The sequence below is a fragment of the Leuresthes tenuis genome, unplaced genomic scaffold, assembly GCF_036924035.1.
Source record: "Leuresthes tenuis unplaced genomic scaffold, fLeuTen1.0.hap1 SCAF_20, whole genome shotgun sequence".
Lineage (NCBI taxonomy): Eukaryota > Metazoa > Chordata > Actinopteri > Atheriniformes > Atherinopsidae > Leuresthes > Leuresthes tenuis.
Genome location: NW_027325374.1, coordinates 14,243,812 through 14,261,135, shown reverse-complemented (window position 1 = coordinate 14,261,135; position 17,324 = coordinate 14,243,812). Strand labels below are relative to the sequence as shown.

Here is a 17,324-nt window from a genome sequence, read left to right as displayed (position 1 = left end):
GTTTGGGCCCGATAGTGGCGACAGTCCCGTTCAGGGGTGACTCATTGTTTCCAAGTCCTTTCATATGTGTCAAATTAGGAGGAGACAACAGACACTCCCTCGCTCTTTTTTTCCCAGCCTCCATTTCTCCCTCATCCACCGTTCCCTCCCAGCAGCCTTCGCATGTGTCTATCATTTCCTCTTTAATCATCTTCGCCTCACCTTCACCCATGTTTCCCATTTTCTTTACATTCTATCGACAAATATATATAATTCTGCTGCTTTTTCTCCCCTTCAGTAAATGAGGAAATGTCATATGTGGGCTGTTATTGTGCACGTAAATGCCTCTCTCCTTTCTCATGTCCCTGGTTTCTTATCTGTGATCCCACGTAATTTGTCTGCATCGCTCACTTAGTGTTCTGTTACTATTTTGGCAGCAAACTGATTTTACCTGGTGTCTGTGGTAGGGCTCTGACATTTGTTATCAGATCATCCAAAAAAAAAAACCAAAAAAAAAAAACCACAGTCTGCAGGACACACATTTCACTGTCCCATCTCACTTTATCAAGACACCGCACAGTGTTTAAAACCTTGTTACTGGATCCACAGCTATCCCTGCGAACGTGTGATAACATCCGAGGTCTTTGCTCCCCCTGTCAACCTGACTCCTATCAAAACACAGGTAGAAAATAATACCTGTGGCTTCTTTTTCTGCTATATTTGAGCGAGGGGTGGAGAGTCGAGGCGGATAGCGGGGATTGGGAAAAGTCCTGCCTGGGCTTTAAACAACCAATAACGTGGAACTCCTCAACAAGTACGCCTCAGTGTGTTCGAGCGTGCGTGTGCGAGTGTGTAATGGTGCGTGTGTCTCTGGTGACAGGCACTCTTAGTGACTTGCTCCATATGTGTATGTGTGTCTTATGAGAGAGTATTGGAGATGGGAGGAGGTGGAGGAGGAGGAGGAGGAGGAGGGGTAAGCACTTCTAAATATGCATCTTAATGGCTGCTCTGTTCCCACCATTCACACCAAGTGATGGAGAGAGTGAGGGCCATAGAGGCAGGGGATGAGAAGGAGAAGTGGTGCTGCATGTTTTCAAGTACGCAGCCAAGACAGGGACTCAGACAGAAAAGACAGAATGGTGTAAGCAAACGTCAACAGGAGACAAGCTATGTGAGGAGCTGCCATACCTGACTCCTTCAACCGTGGCCCCATTCCATAGTGACACGCACACATACACATACACAGGCCTCAGCAGCAGCAGTTGGTATTGAGAAGCAGAGTGGAGAACTAGCCTCCTCAGGCAGTAGCTGTTTGTCGCTAAATGAAGGCCGGCATTCTTTGGTTTCCCAGGGAGCTGGGTGCCTGCCAGTCCCCCGGCCACTGAGTGCCATTTTATTAAGAACAAAATGGAGCCCCTATGAAAGGAGCCCAGCTCTGAGCCTGCACAGGTCTCCCTGAGCTGAGCCTCGGCATAAACAAACACCACCTTAAAGAGACAGGCTTGCAGAAAATAAGAGACGGCAGGGCCCCTCAAGAGTTGTCTAAGAGATACAAACAACCCCGGGAGAGGCGGAGGCCATTATTGATGATCGGGATTCACCTCAGAGATAAGACGGTGGGTGAACAGAAGAGTGCTGCCATTTCAAACGTCTTTCCTTGTCGAAAACGGTGTCTTTAGGCAACAGGAGTAAAACACGTCATCATAGCAACTTTGACAGTGACATGATTGTTGGTTGCTTATGTGTTCCTGCTCTCCTGGGACTTCCTCACACAACAGTCACCATGGCGATGACGCAAAACAAGAGGCTTTAGAAAATAATATCGGGATTAGTTCTTATTTACTCTTCTGTAAATAAACTGTACTGTTCATTTGTATGAAGGCCTGTCAAGCCAAACGCCTAGTGTTTTTTTTTTTTTTTAAACGATCCTCTCCTCCTCCTCCTGCTCGACCTCACGTCTTGTGATACACACCATATATCAGAAGGGGAAGATTGGAACTGCGGCAACTCATTTAAGTTTTTTTTTTTCCAATTAGCACAAATGTGTGATAGAAATGTCCAATTCACTGTGTAACCAGGAGGGGTCAGTAACACAGTGTTTGTTGAGGCTCCCTGTCCATGTGAATGTGTGTGTAAGAGAGCCTGAGAGTGATTCTGTGGATGTGAGACAGAGTGAGAGAAAGAGAGAACTTCTCTGGTTTGTGGATACAAGCACACGAGGGACTGTGGTTTTTTTTCAACATTATATGTGCATGGATATAGTGTATGTCTGTGTTTAAGTGCCTGTGTGTCCGCATACTGTATGAGTGAGCCTGATGCCCTGTCAACCTGCAAAATGAACCCTGCCCTGGTAGAATTAACAGTACTGATACATGAGCATGAACAGACGACCACACGCTAGTGAAAAAAAAAACAAGGAGGAAAAAAAAGTCCCATTTAAATCCAATGAAAAAATCTTTACCCACAGCAGGGATGATGCAATCTGTCACAGCTTTTTTGGGCCATTACATTGTCCGCAGATATTTTACTTTTCAATGGCAGACAAAAACTGATCAATGTATCAAAGAATAGATAGATAGATCTCAATCTTTACAATCTGTTACAGTGATATATAAGGCTTGGATATTGACAGGCCGATTTTCTGTAATTTACCTAGCATGTGATCGTAGATCCCGCATTAATGTGGCATTATGTTGGCTTTGATTGGTTTAGTGTAGGATCCTTATCATGGCAATGGAACAGTGCTGCTACTTCTTCTGCCAATACATATATTCAGAGAGGCTGTGAAAATAAAAGACAGTGTTTCCCTGCAGCCCCCAAAATCACTAAATCCTCCCTGCTGACAGCAATTCAGGTAGGGATCTTTTGCAATAGCAAATGAATGCAGCCGCCTGTAGAGCGTCTGTACTGGCTGAGCTACAGAAATATGGGTGCAGGAAATCAAAGACATGGAGCAATTTTTGATTCTTCCCCTGCAGTTAAGTCCTAAAGCACAAAAAAAAAAAAGCAAACTGAAAAACGCTGTAGAAAGGTGTCACATGAAAGGATGTAGCCTCACAGCTCTGCAGATAAACTGTAGTTCAGCGCACACAGGCTTTCTGACACAGAGAGCAGGGATCCCGTCCTTTTGTGCTCCGACTACTTTGCCATACATATTTGGGTCTTTAGGCTAGAGTCTGAACCAGCGGACTGGAGGAACTTTTCAGTTACTTGAAAAAACAGCTGTATGGTTCCACCAAAACAAAAAGTACTGGGTGCTGTTGAGCTCTCTAAAAGAGCGCTGCCCCTGACCTCTTTTACAGGCTCAGAGATTAAAGTAGTGCCAGAGCCTTTTGACTGACCGTTATTGTATGTTCATCATTCCAAAAAAAATATTTATTTCTGAATGACAAATTGTCATAAAATAAAAAACAGAGACAAAACAAAATAAATCAATTTGAAAAAATGTGGTTAGGGATATGTAGCCTCACAGCAAGTACGTTCCTGGTTCAAATCCTACTTGGGGCCTTTCTGTGTGGAGTTTGCATGTTCCTCCCTTGCATATGTTTGGCATCTTCCCGTCAAAAAACCTGCACATTAAGTCAACTGGTGATTCTAAATTGGACCTAGGAGTGAGTATGAGTGTGTATGGTTGTTTGTCTCTGCCTTGGCCCTGTGATGGACTGGCAACCTGTCCAGGGTGTGCCCCACCTTTTGCCCACGTTTGGCAGCTGGGAAAGCCTTCAGCCCACCAGCAACCCTGAATTCGATTAAGCGTGTTTAAAAAAAACTGGATGGACAGATAGGGATGTGTATTTCTTCAAAATATTTAAAAAGCAGTTTGAGACAGATACGTTTTCCATACGTTCTAATGCTACAAATGACTGACACTCCACACACGCACAATAATTTCCAAGGAAACACGTGTTCCCAAGGAACTACATATCAGTGCTCCGCTTCTCATTCTCAATCACAGACACACGATAAAAGCACACACATAGTATGATGGGAGCCGAGCCAACATCTGTCTTTGATATCATTTAACTAACCGCTTATTGTGGGAGCCCACCAGCACCACGGATGGCGTCTAGCGCTGCGTGTGTGTTAATCTACGAGCGAGCTTCGGCGTCCATTCAGACACTTTGGCAAGCCGCCGTTCTGTTGTTACATCGTTCAAGGGTTGAGCGGTATGCGCGCGCGTGTGTGTGTGTGTGTGGGTGCGTGCATGGTTGCGTTTGCTCAGTATGTGTGTCTGCATTTCTGAGAATGTGACTGCATACCACTGCGCAATGTGTGTTTCCACAGACATGTGAGAACACCGTGAGTGTGTGCGGTGGCTATCCCCCCTCCACAGTGAAAGCCGCAGCCTCAAACCACATCAGAGAGTGTGTGGGAGACAGAATGACAAGGCCAGGAACCAGCCAACGTCTGCCTGCAGCCACACACACACACACACAATCATGCTTAGACATTTATCACACTCGGCCATCTTCTTCTTGACACACAATGTCCCTTACGCTCCGTCTGTCGCTCTTCCCCCTTAAATCATTTAAATCCAACCGTCATTCCACCACGAGTTCTATCCAGCGGTCGCCGGTTAGGCCCAGGTCACATTATGCGGCAGAGGAAGGTGTTTGTGTTTGCATACCTTACCAGAGACGGATATTGATGAAACGAGCATTTTGACATAGCGCAACGATTATTCACTGGCGTGCGAGATAAATCAAACTCACCTTGGCGGACACCGAAATTAGCAGCACTCAAGCGATAAATAACCTAAGAAAAGTTCTGAAAACAGACACATGCACATGTACACTGCAGGCAAAGGTATACATATACCTGTATGTACCGTATGCACGTAGCTCACAGACCAAATATAATCTCATCTCATCCATATTCATGTACCCTCAGTTCAACGCAGTTCATCAGAGGAGAGATGAGTATAATTTGTGATTTGTTATAATCGCATGCATGTTGCTATATTGCCAGCCAAAGGCCAGTCGTGCAATTTCTCACGCTGACACAAGCACACACACACACAGACAAAGACACAGCGTAAGTGTAGGTCATCCACGGGTGAGTGAAAGCTAGAAGCAGTGTTTTTCTTTGCGGTGGACACACATCAATTTCAAGGAAATTGCTCGCCCCATTATTGGAAAGTGTTACCGGAATGTCAATTAAGGGGGAAGTTTTTAACCTCGCACCACACAAATAAACAGTGCACCCCGCTCCCCCTTATTAAAGGCGATGTCAGCGCAGACAGAAAGTCTGGACGGCGTAGACGGGAGGAAAGGAGGGATGAAGGGAGCTGGGGAGGCCAGGACGGAGGAAGGGAGGCCCGGGGAAAGGGTGAAGAGGATACAGGAGACCTGGTGCTCGCATTGAAATGCTTTGGACCCACTTTTGCGGCCCTACATCCTGAGAACCACTCAAAACCTCAGTTCTGGTCCTGGATCAGGGCCACTTAAGGTCAATCTTAATAATCAGTGATTAGTGGGGAAGAGGAGGTCACACAAGTAGAGTTGCAAGGATTGAAGGATCAAATGGATGTGAAGTAGAGACTTGTATTGTGGTACAAATGATGAGTGTAGGACACAGGTGAAACGAATTATGGAAAGGGGAGATGCAGAGGGGCAGTGAAGGTAAGGGCTACTTTATTCTGTGCAGGATTACACTGAAAATACAGTGTGCGCAGAGCACATGGACACTGGGGTGAAAGAAGAAGGATGGAGACAAAATGCTGGCAAATATGTGACCTTTAGAAACAACTTCAAACAAGACAGAGAAACGGTGACACAAGGAGACATGGAGAGTCAGATACTGAGGGACAGAAAAAACAAAGAACAGGAATGTCGACAGGGATATTAGAACAATTCTGTGATAACAAAGCTCTGTGAGGACTGTTACAGGCCAGTCCAGTGTTTAACTGTACAACACCTTGGACTGGGGCCAGGAGAACATTTCATTGATAACCAGCATGCTGGAAAGTTTATATACAGCCCAAACTCAGGAGGATCCGATTTTTTTCTTCCAGGTCATAAACAGCTCAAGGAAAATCTACCAAATATATCCTAAAGGTGTGAATTGAGCACTGACTGTTAGAGAAATTCTCAAAGAGTAGCAACACATCAAGCAGCAAAGCAGAGACCCGGATTGCTTCAAACAGGTATCCTCTACTGACGCGTTACCGAAAAGAGCCTCCAAAACTGGGTGGAGTGTGCTCGGATGGCTCCAGGGGGTCTACGTCTGCAAGCTCATAGGCATGTGAAATGCCTTCGCACAGCCAGTGTGTGGGCCTCTGTTTGGAAAAGGGCTTGCCAAGAGCCCCATCACCATAACAGACGAACAGCTGCTCAGAGGCAGCGTGTTCCATATAGGTTGCTAGATTACACACTGGACACAAACGGCGAAATCTCGATGGAAAAAGAAGACGCCACGAGTGCAGCACAACACATACCCTGTCAAAAAATAATGAATAACTTGGGCAGAAGCGAGCGTGATCTCTTGACTTCTGCTTTACCAGCCAGTAAGTGCAACTGCAAACTCCTGTTCAGAGCTCTTGAAAATATTTCAACGCCAAGCTGAATTAGGGGGAAATACAGAATATTGCACAGGGCAAGAAGGTTTCCATTTGATGTCATGGTGCAGCAGTAAACACATGCTGTCGTGGGCTCTAATGGTGTAAGTACTGGAAGGGTTGGAAGAAGCCTGTACAGAACATATAGTATGTGATGCTTATAATTTGATGACAGGACTCTCAAGCAGTTTTGGGAAAAAATCTCCAACTTCTGCCCACTCACACCCAGTATAAAGCCTTTACAGAGTGCACAGTGAAATTCTGGGTGGTGGTGAGGCGGAGGAGAGTGGCTAATTCCTTCGATCTGTGTCATTATCACCTGACAAAAACCAGAGGGTCAAAGTGCCTGCATAACTACTGTACAGGAGATGCCCTGTAGTCATGGAAAATGAAATGCTGCTGGAGGATGAGGATCAAAGACTCCTGTACATCCTGTAACTACACGTGCCTACATTTTGACTAGAAATAGACAATGTGGAAAAAGTGTGTGTGTGTGTGTGTGTGTTGGGGGTGGGGGAGGGACTACTGATTCTGCAGAAATGTTCTGCAACAGCTTGCATGTCAATAAAAAAAAAAAAATCAACCCAAACGCTGACAAGAGGAAGAAAAGACTGATCAAGAGCTACAAAGAGAAAGAAGATCAGCAGGAGAAGAGCGGCTCTGAATCTACATAGTTAATGAACACCGTTTCACTGGTTACCACCAGCAACCAAAGTGGCTGCAGAAAACATTCCCATGCCATTCTTGGTCCGTTTTTGGGTGAGTATGTGTGCACGCACGTGTGTCAAAGAAGAGGTCCGAGCAAGCGCATTGAAATGAGCGGCGGTTTTTTTTTTTCTTCCTCTGTTCTTATGTAAAATAAGCAGAATGCGGCTCTTATCTTTTGCCAAACTCCTATCCGTTGAAGTTCTGCAGAGACACAGACGGAAAGAACACGGGAGGGAGAAACGGTTTGCAAAAATAACATACTGGAAAGGGCAAGTGGCAGGGCTGAAAATAGTGAGGAATGATGTGCCTGGCAGTGAGCTGTGTGTATGGATAAGTGAGTGTGTGTACAAAAAAAAAAAAAAAAAAATCACTCAAACCAAACTTACCATCACTGAGCCTTTCCAAGCTGCACCATTAGGCTTTTCTGAACCTGCGTTGGAGCCTGAGCTGTAATGTGCTTTTAGTGCTGTCTTTGATGTCTTAATTTAACTTCAGCCAATGATGCAGTTAATGAAAAATGATGTGCTGAAATCAGTTTACATCAAGAGACACTCCACAAAATCCCATTTGACCGCGGTTGCAGTTGTTTGTTTATATACATTAATCACTTTTGCAGCATTATTCATACATTACAGGGGAGAGTGACAGAAAAGATGGAGGCTGCCGTACACATGAACAGTCATTTCCACTCTGTGTGTGTCTTAGCTTGCTTGAGCCACCAGTTCGCAGACCTGATTGTCAAACACAGGAATCCTGAACAAACGAAAACATCATTGTTTTACATTTACAAAGCAGCTGAGAGCCTAACTTCTCTCTTCTGTATCCAAAGTCTCAAAAGATAATACTAGCAAGTTATCCAAGGTCAAATGCTGGTTCCGATGGCAGTTAATTCAGTTCAATTCAAAGAACTTTTTTTTTTGTCTGTGTACACAATATGCAGTTATGACTGTGCGCTGTGGTGTCTCTGTGTTAGTCATCCCAGGATGAATGAGTCACTGGAGAGAAACCTCAAGCACCACCCAGGTACCAATTCAGTCACACACAAGAAACAGCACCGAGACGAGGTGAGGGATTAGAAGGAGGGACCTCTATTGTGTGGCGTGATGCTGCCACCATGTGGTCAGTAGAAGAATGAAAAAAGACGGCAGAAGCACATGACCCAAACTGTAAGCTGGACTCCTGTTGGTGAGCAAGCTTTGTCCTTGTTCTCTTGGAACTGTGTGGGCATCTGCATCTGTACGTAACTTGACTGTTTTCATCTAAAACTTCCTATTTCATGTACACTATTTTGGTTAAAGAACATCATTTCTACAATAATTGCATTAAAGTTTGTTGATATAAGGCCGATTGGAGGAGATAACGGATAATAACATCAAACAAAAAGCACCTATGGACGGATTTTTCATGCAGGTGCTCAGATAGAGAGATACAGGTGAAGGTCTCTTCTGTGGACCTTGTTCTTTTACCCTGATCATTTTATTAAAACAGATTACTTTTAACCTCCCTTGCAGTCTTCAAAGTGAACTTATTTTTCATATAGGCCATTTGGTATTAAGAACAAATGAATCATAAAAGTTCTATATTTAAAAAAAAAAAACCCTCCCAGGCTGCTGAATATAGATTTTCTAACTACAACTACAGTCAGCATTCCACGGTGTTATAAATGTGATACCAATTACTGCTAACGAGGAGCTAAATGCCTGATTTTGAAGCAAATAGCTGAGTTGAAGCTCAGTGGATGTGCAGCAGAAACTCTGTCAGTAGTGGTTGTATGGTTACTATACAAAAAGAAAGTAAAAAGCTATTAAAGAGGGTTTTTAAAAAAAAAAACGAAGGTTCTGAGACGAATCTATACTGCAGTTCCAAAGAAGATACATGTATTGTTCCATTTCCCTGTTCTATTTTTTTTTTTGGAGAACGGCGAGGTGACCCCCTGATAGATGCAACATGGGGGCGAAAATAGAACAAATGAGAATGGGGCTTACAAAAAAAATGTATGAGATGTAAACAGGCAGTAAGAATGACATCGAAGGAAGAAAAACAACTTGGAGAAGTTCCCATCGTCAGTCCTTCCCCCGATTCCATGTGGGCCAAAACATCAGACTAATTACCCCAGTAATTACAGCGCTAATGCTGCGAAGGCCTTGAGGCTGCACTCTTCTGTCCTATTTCGATTGAGGCCACTGGAAGTTAGTCAGTAGAGGGAACAGCGGAGCTCTCTAAAACTGATGCCAGTGTGTGCTGGTCAACATCTGTCGCCCCGGGTCTATCAGACAATGGGTCCAATTGTGATGTATAAGAGCTGTATACTGTACTAAAAAAAAAAGGACGACATTGTCATGACAATGCTCAACTCGGCCTCCCAGTGTGAGACGCTTACTAAGTAATATGCTGAGACGGCACCATGAATAACTACTTCACCGTAGGATGAATGATAACAGGCTGTCCTCAACTACATTTCCTGTGTTTTGTTCCAGAAACAATGGTAACGGATATTCACATGACTCATTCATGACAGTATAATCTGAAGTGCTGGATCGCTTTCATCGTCAGTATGACTAAAAAGTACCTGTGGTCCTTCAGTGGACTTGCTTTAAAGTCACTTTTCTTCAAAACAACCATGATTCAACTGATATACGCATAAGGAGAACTAGTGGGGCCTTATTTTTCAGGCCTCAATGTCACTATAATCTAACCAGCAAGTCTACTGAGCATACTGTACACATGTTCTGTTACTTCATTTACAAAACAGAGTTCACTGCTGATGAGATGCAGTCTTTACATGGGCACAGGGAAACAAATGAGGAAAGAAAAGGCGTTTGAGCTCACAGACTCCCAGTGGACCAAAAACATCAAATAAAAAGCACACTTTTCAAGTTTGCTCACCTCTCAGCCACTTTGAACTCACCATATCGGGCAGCATGGCACCGACTCTACTGATGCTCCCATATAACACTGCACACATCTGCTTCCCATTGACAAGATCGTTAACACTGACTATATGTTATCTACCCAGCATCTTAATAGTGGGAAGGCAGTAGAAATGGGTGGGTGGCAAAGAGAGTCCTATCTCTGGCACAGGCACAGAACCAATTTCGTAAGAGGCTGGAGGACCATAATAGTACAATAAATACTGGAAACCCATTCTGTGAACGACCGGAAAATGGGATTCTCATGTTTGGTGTCAGTAAGAACTATATTTGTGTCACTTTCTGCTCTTTATATTGATCTAAATAGAATTGAACGGTTTCTGAATCATTCATACTTGATCATATTAATTAAGTTCATTTCAGGCTGGTCAAGTAACTTCATTTTTGCACGGAAGCAGAAAAGACAGCCTGTCCTCGCTGCTTGAATTGTTGCATTTTAAGCAGAACAGTCGTCGCACGTGATCGGCTTTGGCGTGCATGAGCCTTTATGAACCGTCTGAGGACACATCAGATGGTGATTTAGCAAAGAAAACAAGTGGAAAGCCCCATGATTTATTGAAAAACAACACGTTGCATCCAAAAAGAGATTTTGCCTGTAAGCACAAAACCGGTTGAAACAAACAGCTTAACTGCTGTCGGATTAAATATCTTAAGCACAGTGGCGTTTCAAACTGTTAAGATGCTTTTCTTTCTCTTTCGTCTTTCTAACCCCTAAGAGAGTTAGGATCACTCGACATACAGATTCTGTCATTTTGAATTTAAGAATATTTGTATTTTCTGTGCAGACGCTCGTGGGTGGATAGATGCCATTTGTTCAATGAATCCCTGCAGTCCCCATTTCAGGTGAATGTTTTCTGTTAGAGACACAAACGGGCTTATTTACAAGCAGATCAGGTGGCGAGACAGGCGCCAGAGCTGACACTTTTGAATCACGTCCAAGCTCTTCATTTCGCTCTGGCTGCCGTCTTTTCACAAGCTGTTATCTATGTTAGACGTAAGATGCTGTCTGGTTAGTTTTCAGCTTGTGTTTATGAATGATTATGCGTGAGCATGCTCCTTGAATTTTTCCTTACAGCATAAACGATTCAAAACACAGACAGAGCTTAACCACAGGGAGCAGCGACATGTTTCTTAAACCAATCCAGACAACCCAGAGCCTTTTGGCCAAAGCAACATGCTGAATATAATTTGGCTTATAGAACAATCTAGACACCACTGAGTTTCTTGCCGGCACTGTAAAAGGAGTTCTGTATGTGTGTGAGTATATAACTCTCTAAACGACTTGTTTGAAATGTGTCTTGTGGCGTATCCTGTGGTTTTTCAAGGAATCAGGAAATTGTGACAAATAATTATTTGCATTTGTTGTTCTGTGAGTAAATTGACTCCCCTTGTTTCATTTAATCGAGAAACTTTGTGAGTCATCAGAGGATGTGTCAGAGTGAGGCACCGCAAATGAGCGAGGACATCGCATTATGTAGTTACAGCCATCCAATCAGCAGAAATGACACGGTCTGTACTTCGATTATGTGGTTACTCAGCCTTTCGGCTTGCCGCTGTGAAACTTTGAGCGCATTTGCCCATCCCAGCACATTTATGCATGAATAAAACATGCGCAGACACAGAAATATGCATATTTGCATTCCACTTGCAGAATGTAAAGACATTCAATTATGGTTGGTGAAAACACTAAGATCGGAATGAATTTCTGTTGTTCTGTTGTTGAATAGAAAAAGGCTCTTTTGGAGATTTATGACCATCATTATATTGCCGGGACACATTTTATACTCTTTGAATAACGAAAGGGAGAGAATAAAAAAAAAATCACTTCTGGAATCATTCATCATCAACATGCTTCGAGGTGAATGATGACGATGTCAAGATGTCAACCGAATATTCTTGGGCTCACTCTGATGAATAAGATGCAAACAGATTTAAAGCAAGTGGCGCAATCATGCAACAAATCATTCATGCTCTTCAGAAAGCAACGTTTACAGTGTCAAAGCATTAAATAGTGCAGATGCACTTCATATTTCCTACGTGTGTGTTTGTTCACATAGTGGCACACAGGCAGTGTGAACATGGATTCAAGTCCACGCTCACTCTCTCCTCTGTTACCGTCACACTGTCCCTCTTTGCCTGTACTGAACTTAACTACAAACAGAATCACCTGCATCACTCCGTCCACAGTGTCTTCATAAAGATTCTAACCTCTAATCTCGCTCCCACATAATCACAAAAGATGTGTCCAAACACCAGGATCAGGCGTTTAATCTCACAAATGATAAGACATTTGCATTCCCTTCCCCCTCCCTGAGGGGTGTGCGACAGAGCGAGTCAGAATTTTCAGGGTCACCAAGCTAGTTTTCTCTTTTAACCTGGCTAGATCACCATGACAACTTGGAGCGGAGTGGAGGTGAAGTACGGACATCTGGATTTAAATCAGCTGTAACAGCGCCACCTTTTCTTTTCCCTGATGACATGCTCCATGAGCAATATAGATTTTCACCTTATTAATGGAAATCTGTTGAACCATAGATCAGTGACGACACCTGCGCAATTAGAGGGGAGCAAACTATATGTGGCGCGTTGCCACAGGAACCTGCGTGCGTTCAGTAGCTTATCTGTTCGTATCCTTGGTTCTAATTTGTTGCCAAGTCAATGATACAGTGCTGGTGCCGCAAATTAGGAAATTGATTAATCGATCTGTAATCATCCCGGAGAATAAGCAATCAGTGAAATTGATTTGGCTTTGATTTGGCCATAAACTAAAGTGATTTCCATGCAATCTTCATTATGGGACGGTGTCAGATCTAAACGAGTATTGTATTTTAATCTATCAAGTCTTAAGTTTAGGATCTATAAAGTGCTGCTGCTGCATTGAACATGAAGCAAATTTGAAATTTTCAAACATTGCTTTATAGCTTTTTTTATGTTGCTTTTCCGCTGTAATATTTCCTTTAATCATCTTCAAAGTCCATCGTGACCTGGTTCTCCGTTTTGTGTTCCATTTTGCCCGAAAATCTTTTAAAGAAGGTGCTTAGGGACCTCACCCAAATTTAAAGCGCTTTTTTTGTTCCTTCCTTTTCATCCCTTTTTGTATGTAATTTAACGAGGAACACTTTAAACCATGCTGCAGATAGAGGTACGGTAAAACAACACTGAATATGATGCCTCAGCTCTTGACTTAGCGCTCTCCTTGGTAGAGGATCTAACTTTCTAAACCTCCTCTGTTTGCATCTTTCTAGAAAGCGCTGCTCTGCAGAACAAGCAAAAACTCACTGCGCTCGGTGTATTCTTCCTCGTCTTTTTTTTGCCATCTTTTATCGTACAAAGAAAAGAAAAGGGAACGACTAACCGACGGAGACCAACAGACGACAGGCAGCATGAATGAATTATTCAGACATGAAAAACATCCCCACTGTGCACAAGAATACATTCCTTTGACCGTCTCTTGTGTTTTAAAAAAGAGGCACTTTCCTATGTGCAGACTAAAAGAAATAATAGGACGTTGCCTTGTATAACCTGTCTCTCTGGCGATCCGTTAAACATGCTTTTATATCTCTGTTTTCCATCTGGACGCCAGAAGTGCAGTCCCCATGGAGCTGCACAAAAAAGCCATTTGAATAAAAGCATCCGCCTAACGCATTATACCGCATGAGACCGTAGGCCATTGAATTAGGTGCCGTATTGTGATAACACAGCAGAAATGATGCATTAACAAGGTGTCTTTGAAAGTGTTGATAATGCTGCGCGCTATTACAAGACAAAAATGGATGACCTCTCACCCCGAAACATGCGCGGCAGGTCATCAGATCCAGCGCTGTTTCCATTTCAAATCAAGAGGCGAAACATCCAAGCCCTCTCCTTACTTTTCACATCAGCGATGGCTCTGGAGGTCTCACTTTTGTCTCGGATCACGCCCGCAAAGTACCCCAAATCCAGGCAGTGAGGTTAAGCTGTCGGCTCGTGCTCAAGCACCTGAAATAAGCTCTTGTACCCTTGACATATGAATGCTGTTTGAATATCTTCTTTCCACCATCATTTTACGCAGCATCCACCCAAGTCCAGCAGTACACTACAGAAAAAGGTGCACCAGACTGTCCCCCCCCCCCCCACTCTCCCTGCTGGTGTACTGTTGCACCTCTGACATTGGAGAATCAATTACAAAGTTTGGGCTGGTAATGAGGTCTCCAGTTACCTGATGCCATGAACAAGGGACAATATATGGGTGTTCAATGTTTAATGCCCATTCATCAAACTCGCCGCCTATGTCTTGCACTGTTGCACCCGGACGATCCAAAGCAACACACACATCCACTCACAGAGAAAATTGAATTGGCAACTAAGACAATTACACTTTCTCAATTAGATGAAATGAAAGAGGTCAAGGCTCAGCTGCTTCATAAGCTGACAACTAGATAGCAAATGTCCTATGTTACTATACTCTGCCATTGTTAATGTTCACTCATTTTAATGTAATGAGCTCCTCTTTCTCTCTCTCTCTCTCTCTCTCTCTCATGCAGACATATACACAAAAGATTTATTTATATGATGATGTCAAAGGGTCATAGTTCGATAACCACAGAGGTGCAAGCAGGGCAGATAAAGTTCTTTGTAAATGAAATCACGATAAGCAGAGAAAGAGAAAGAAGCGGATGAAAACAACAGTAGGTCTGCTGTGTGTGGACTGAGCTATGAAAAGGAATTTAGCCAGGTATACTGTTGTTGAGCGGAGCCAAAGGAAAGAGATTTTCTTTAAGACCCAAAAACTCAAAGCAGAGGATCAAACTTACAAACTTTCTCTTCAGCTTTCCCTTATTGCCACGGGTTGGCTTGCCCTCGACCGCAGTCCCTGAGCTGTAGTCTGAGCCCATGTCCAGGTGGTCATCTGCTGACATGCTCTTCCGGAGGTATGCAGCCCGCGCCCGGAAGTGGGAGAAGGGCGACTGGGAGCGGGGACGGGCCACTGTGCTCTGCTCGGTCTCATCGTCACCCTCCATGTCATCCTCCAAACGCCACAGCTCTCCTAGAAGAAGAAAGGAAGAACACAGACATGGGGAAGGGGGGGGTAGAAAAACACCAAGTTAGATACATGAGGGCGTAACAGATTGGACAAAGCAATTATAGGAAACTGTCATTCTGTGATTGCTTCCATAAAACGTGTCTACATATAATTTAGTTTCTGTTTAAACTGAACCACTTTACAACCACCACATTATTCTTAGCCTGCCTCCTTACCAAATTGATTAAGATTACAGATGCTGGACAGAAATGACGGCTCATGTAAAACAAAGAGGATCTGTAGCAACAGCAGCATTTTTCTCTCCGGCTCTGACACACTGACTGAGCTTTCACAGTCACACAGTAGAGATGGATGTGTGTTGTCAGAACGTAGCTCAGCCGCAGCAATCACAGTCGACTTCCTCTCTTTTTGACGTTCGTCAAATTTCTTGTCAGTGTTCAACACCTGACTAACACACACTGGCCCCTCAGCTGACAGGAACTCATATACTGTATGCTGGACAGGCTACATCACCTCTGTCCATCAACTTAAAGCATGCAAAAAAAAAGGAATGAAAAACCACTGGGCGGACATTACACAATTAAATACTAAGGTATGGTCATGAATAGTTTAAATTCATGCAATTATCACAGGGCTTGAGTAATTGGTGGATGGAAAATGATCATTTCATGCATTAACCATGCCGCAAATTTCCCTGCAACAAAATTAATTGCATTAAATTAAGCTCGGAGGAATAAAAAAAAGTGTAAATGTGCCATCTTAAACCCCCCGTTTTAAACAAAATAATATTTCACGTGTCCCCAGAATACAGCGAGAATATACGTCGCATATTAGAACAGTCCAATCGGAACACAGCACTTATAGAGTAATAAACCTGTTCCAGGCAAGCTGTTTCAAGCGTCACTTAAACTGATAACGTTGAGTTTTTTCGCACCAGACATGGCATTCGTACCTAAGAATCAAAAGAGAATCTGGCCTGAGTCGCATTTCCTTTTTTAGAACATCTCAAAAGCTCACTTGGCAGTTTGATGGAGACACGTCTAGTGTCTGTAGATTTGAATATGAAGAAGCTGCCGCTGCAATCGAAAAAAAGACAATCTGTAATGTGTTTACATCCAAATATAGCTGCAATCACCCCCAAACCCACTGTGTTAGGTAGAAGTGTTTGGTGACCTTGTCATTTCGCATTGCAGTTGTGAAATGAGGATTTCAGAGGCGCAGAACGCTAAGTGGCTGCTGGTAAACATATGTTTCAGGCACCGCTTTAATGCTTGTTCTGCTGTCCAATAGCAAAAGCCCAAAATCATGTGAATGAAAGCAGCTTCATCGTGATTTTGGCTCGAAGTATGTATCAGATGCACTGGCACTTTGAGGCACTCGCTTGTTGCCTTTACCTCTCAGACCCGGAGGCCAAATCAAATCGATCCGAGCACAGAGAGAAGAACGGCAAACAGAAAACAGTTTTTAAAGGATTTGTAACTCTCTGAGCAGGACTTCCAAACATGCTAAAGGTTTACTCGTCTGGTTTCTGAAATCGTTATTTTTTTGGGAGGGTAAACTTTACTTCCAGTCGCCTGGTTGTAACGTTCGTTATTAAGTGATTTTAGGCATTGCCTCCTGGCGAGGAGAGGTTTTGTGTAAGCTGATGAAAGCTCCTCAGTGCCTGAAATATATTAGCATTAGTTTCACTGTCTGAGCAGCTATTAGATCACATCTGGCTCCCAAAGCTGAGCAGACAAAATGACTTGAGAGTTACTCCCAGCAGGAACTTGGAGACGTACTTTGCCGCCAATACAAGATGAGGCTTAAGTCTGCGAAATGAAGTGCAGATAGCTTATTAAACCAAGACAAAAAAAAAAAAAAAAGTTGTCTTCCGACAACCGGAGGGATAAAGAGAGGCAGACAGAGTGAAGCAGCATCATGGTAGATGACAGTAGTTGCTAGGCAACAAGGAGCCACGTGAGACTGAGTTCTCTAATTTGATATTTGCATCAGAGCAGCACCAGGGCAAGGGGAAACAGCGCAGACAGACAGTAAAGATGTAAAGGGGTGTAAAATGGAAGCACTTGGTCTACATCAACCAAGCCCAGATGATGCTGTTCAGCCCAGGATCATTAGACATGGTGAC

At 43.5% G+C, this 17,324-nt stretch overlaps 1 protein-coding gene across 1 annotated transcript in view; it reads right to left on the bottom strand.

Annotated features, from left to right (window-relative positions):
* Positions 1-17,324, bottom strand: part of ankfn1b (ankyrin repeat and fibronectin type III domain containing 1b) — a 111,676-nt gene that overhangs the window by 84,280 nt on the left and 10,072 nt on the right. The window contains exon 3 of the mRNA XM_072372926.1: positions 14,967-15,199. Coding sequence (XP_072229027.1) covers positions 14,967-15,199 — 233 coding nt within the window. The remainder of the gene's footprint in view (positions 1-14,966; positions 15,200-17,324) is intronic.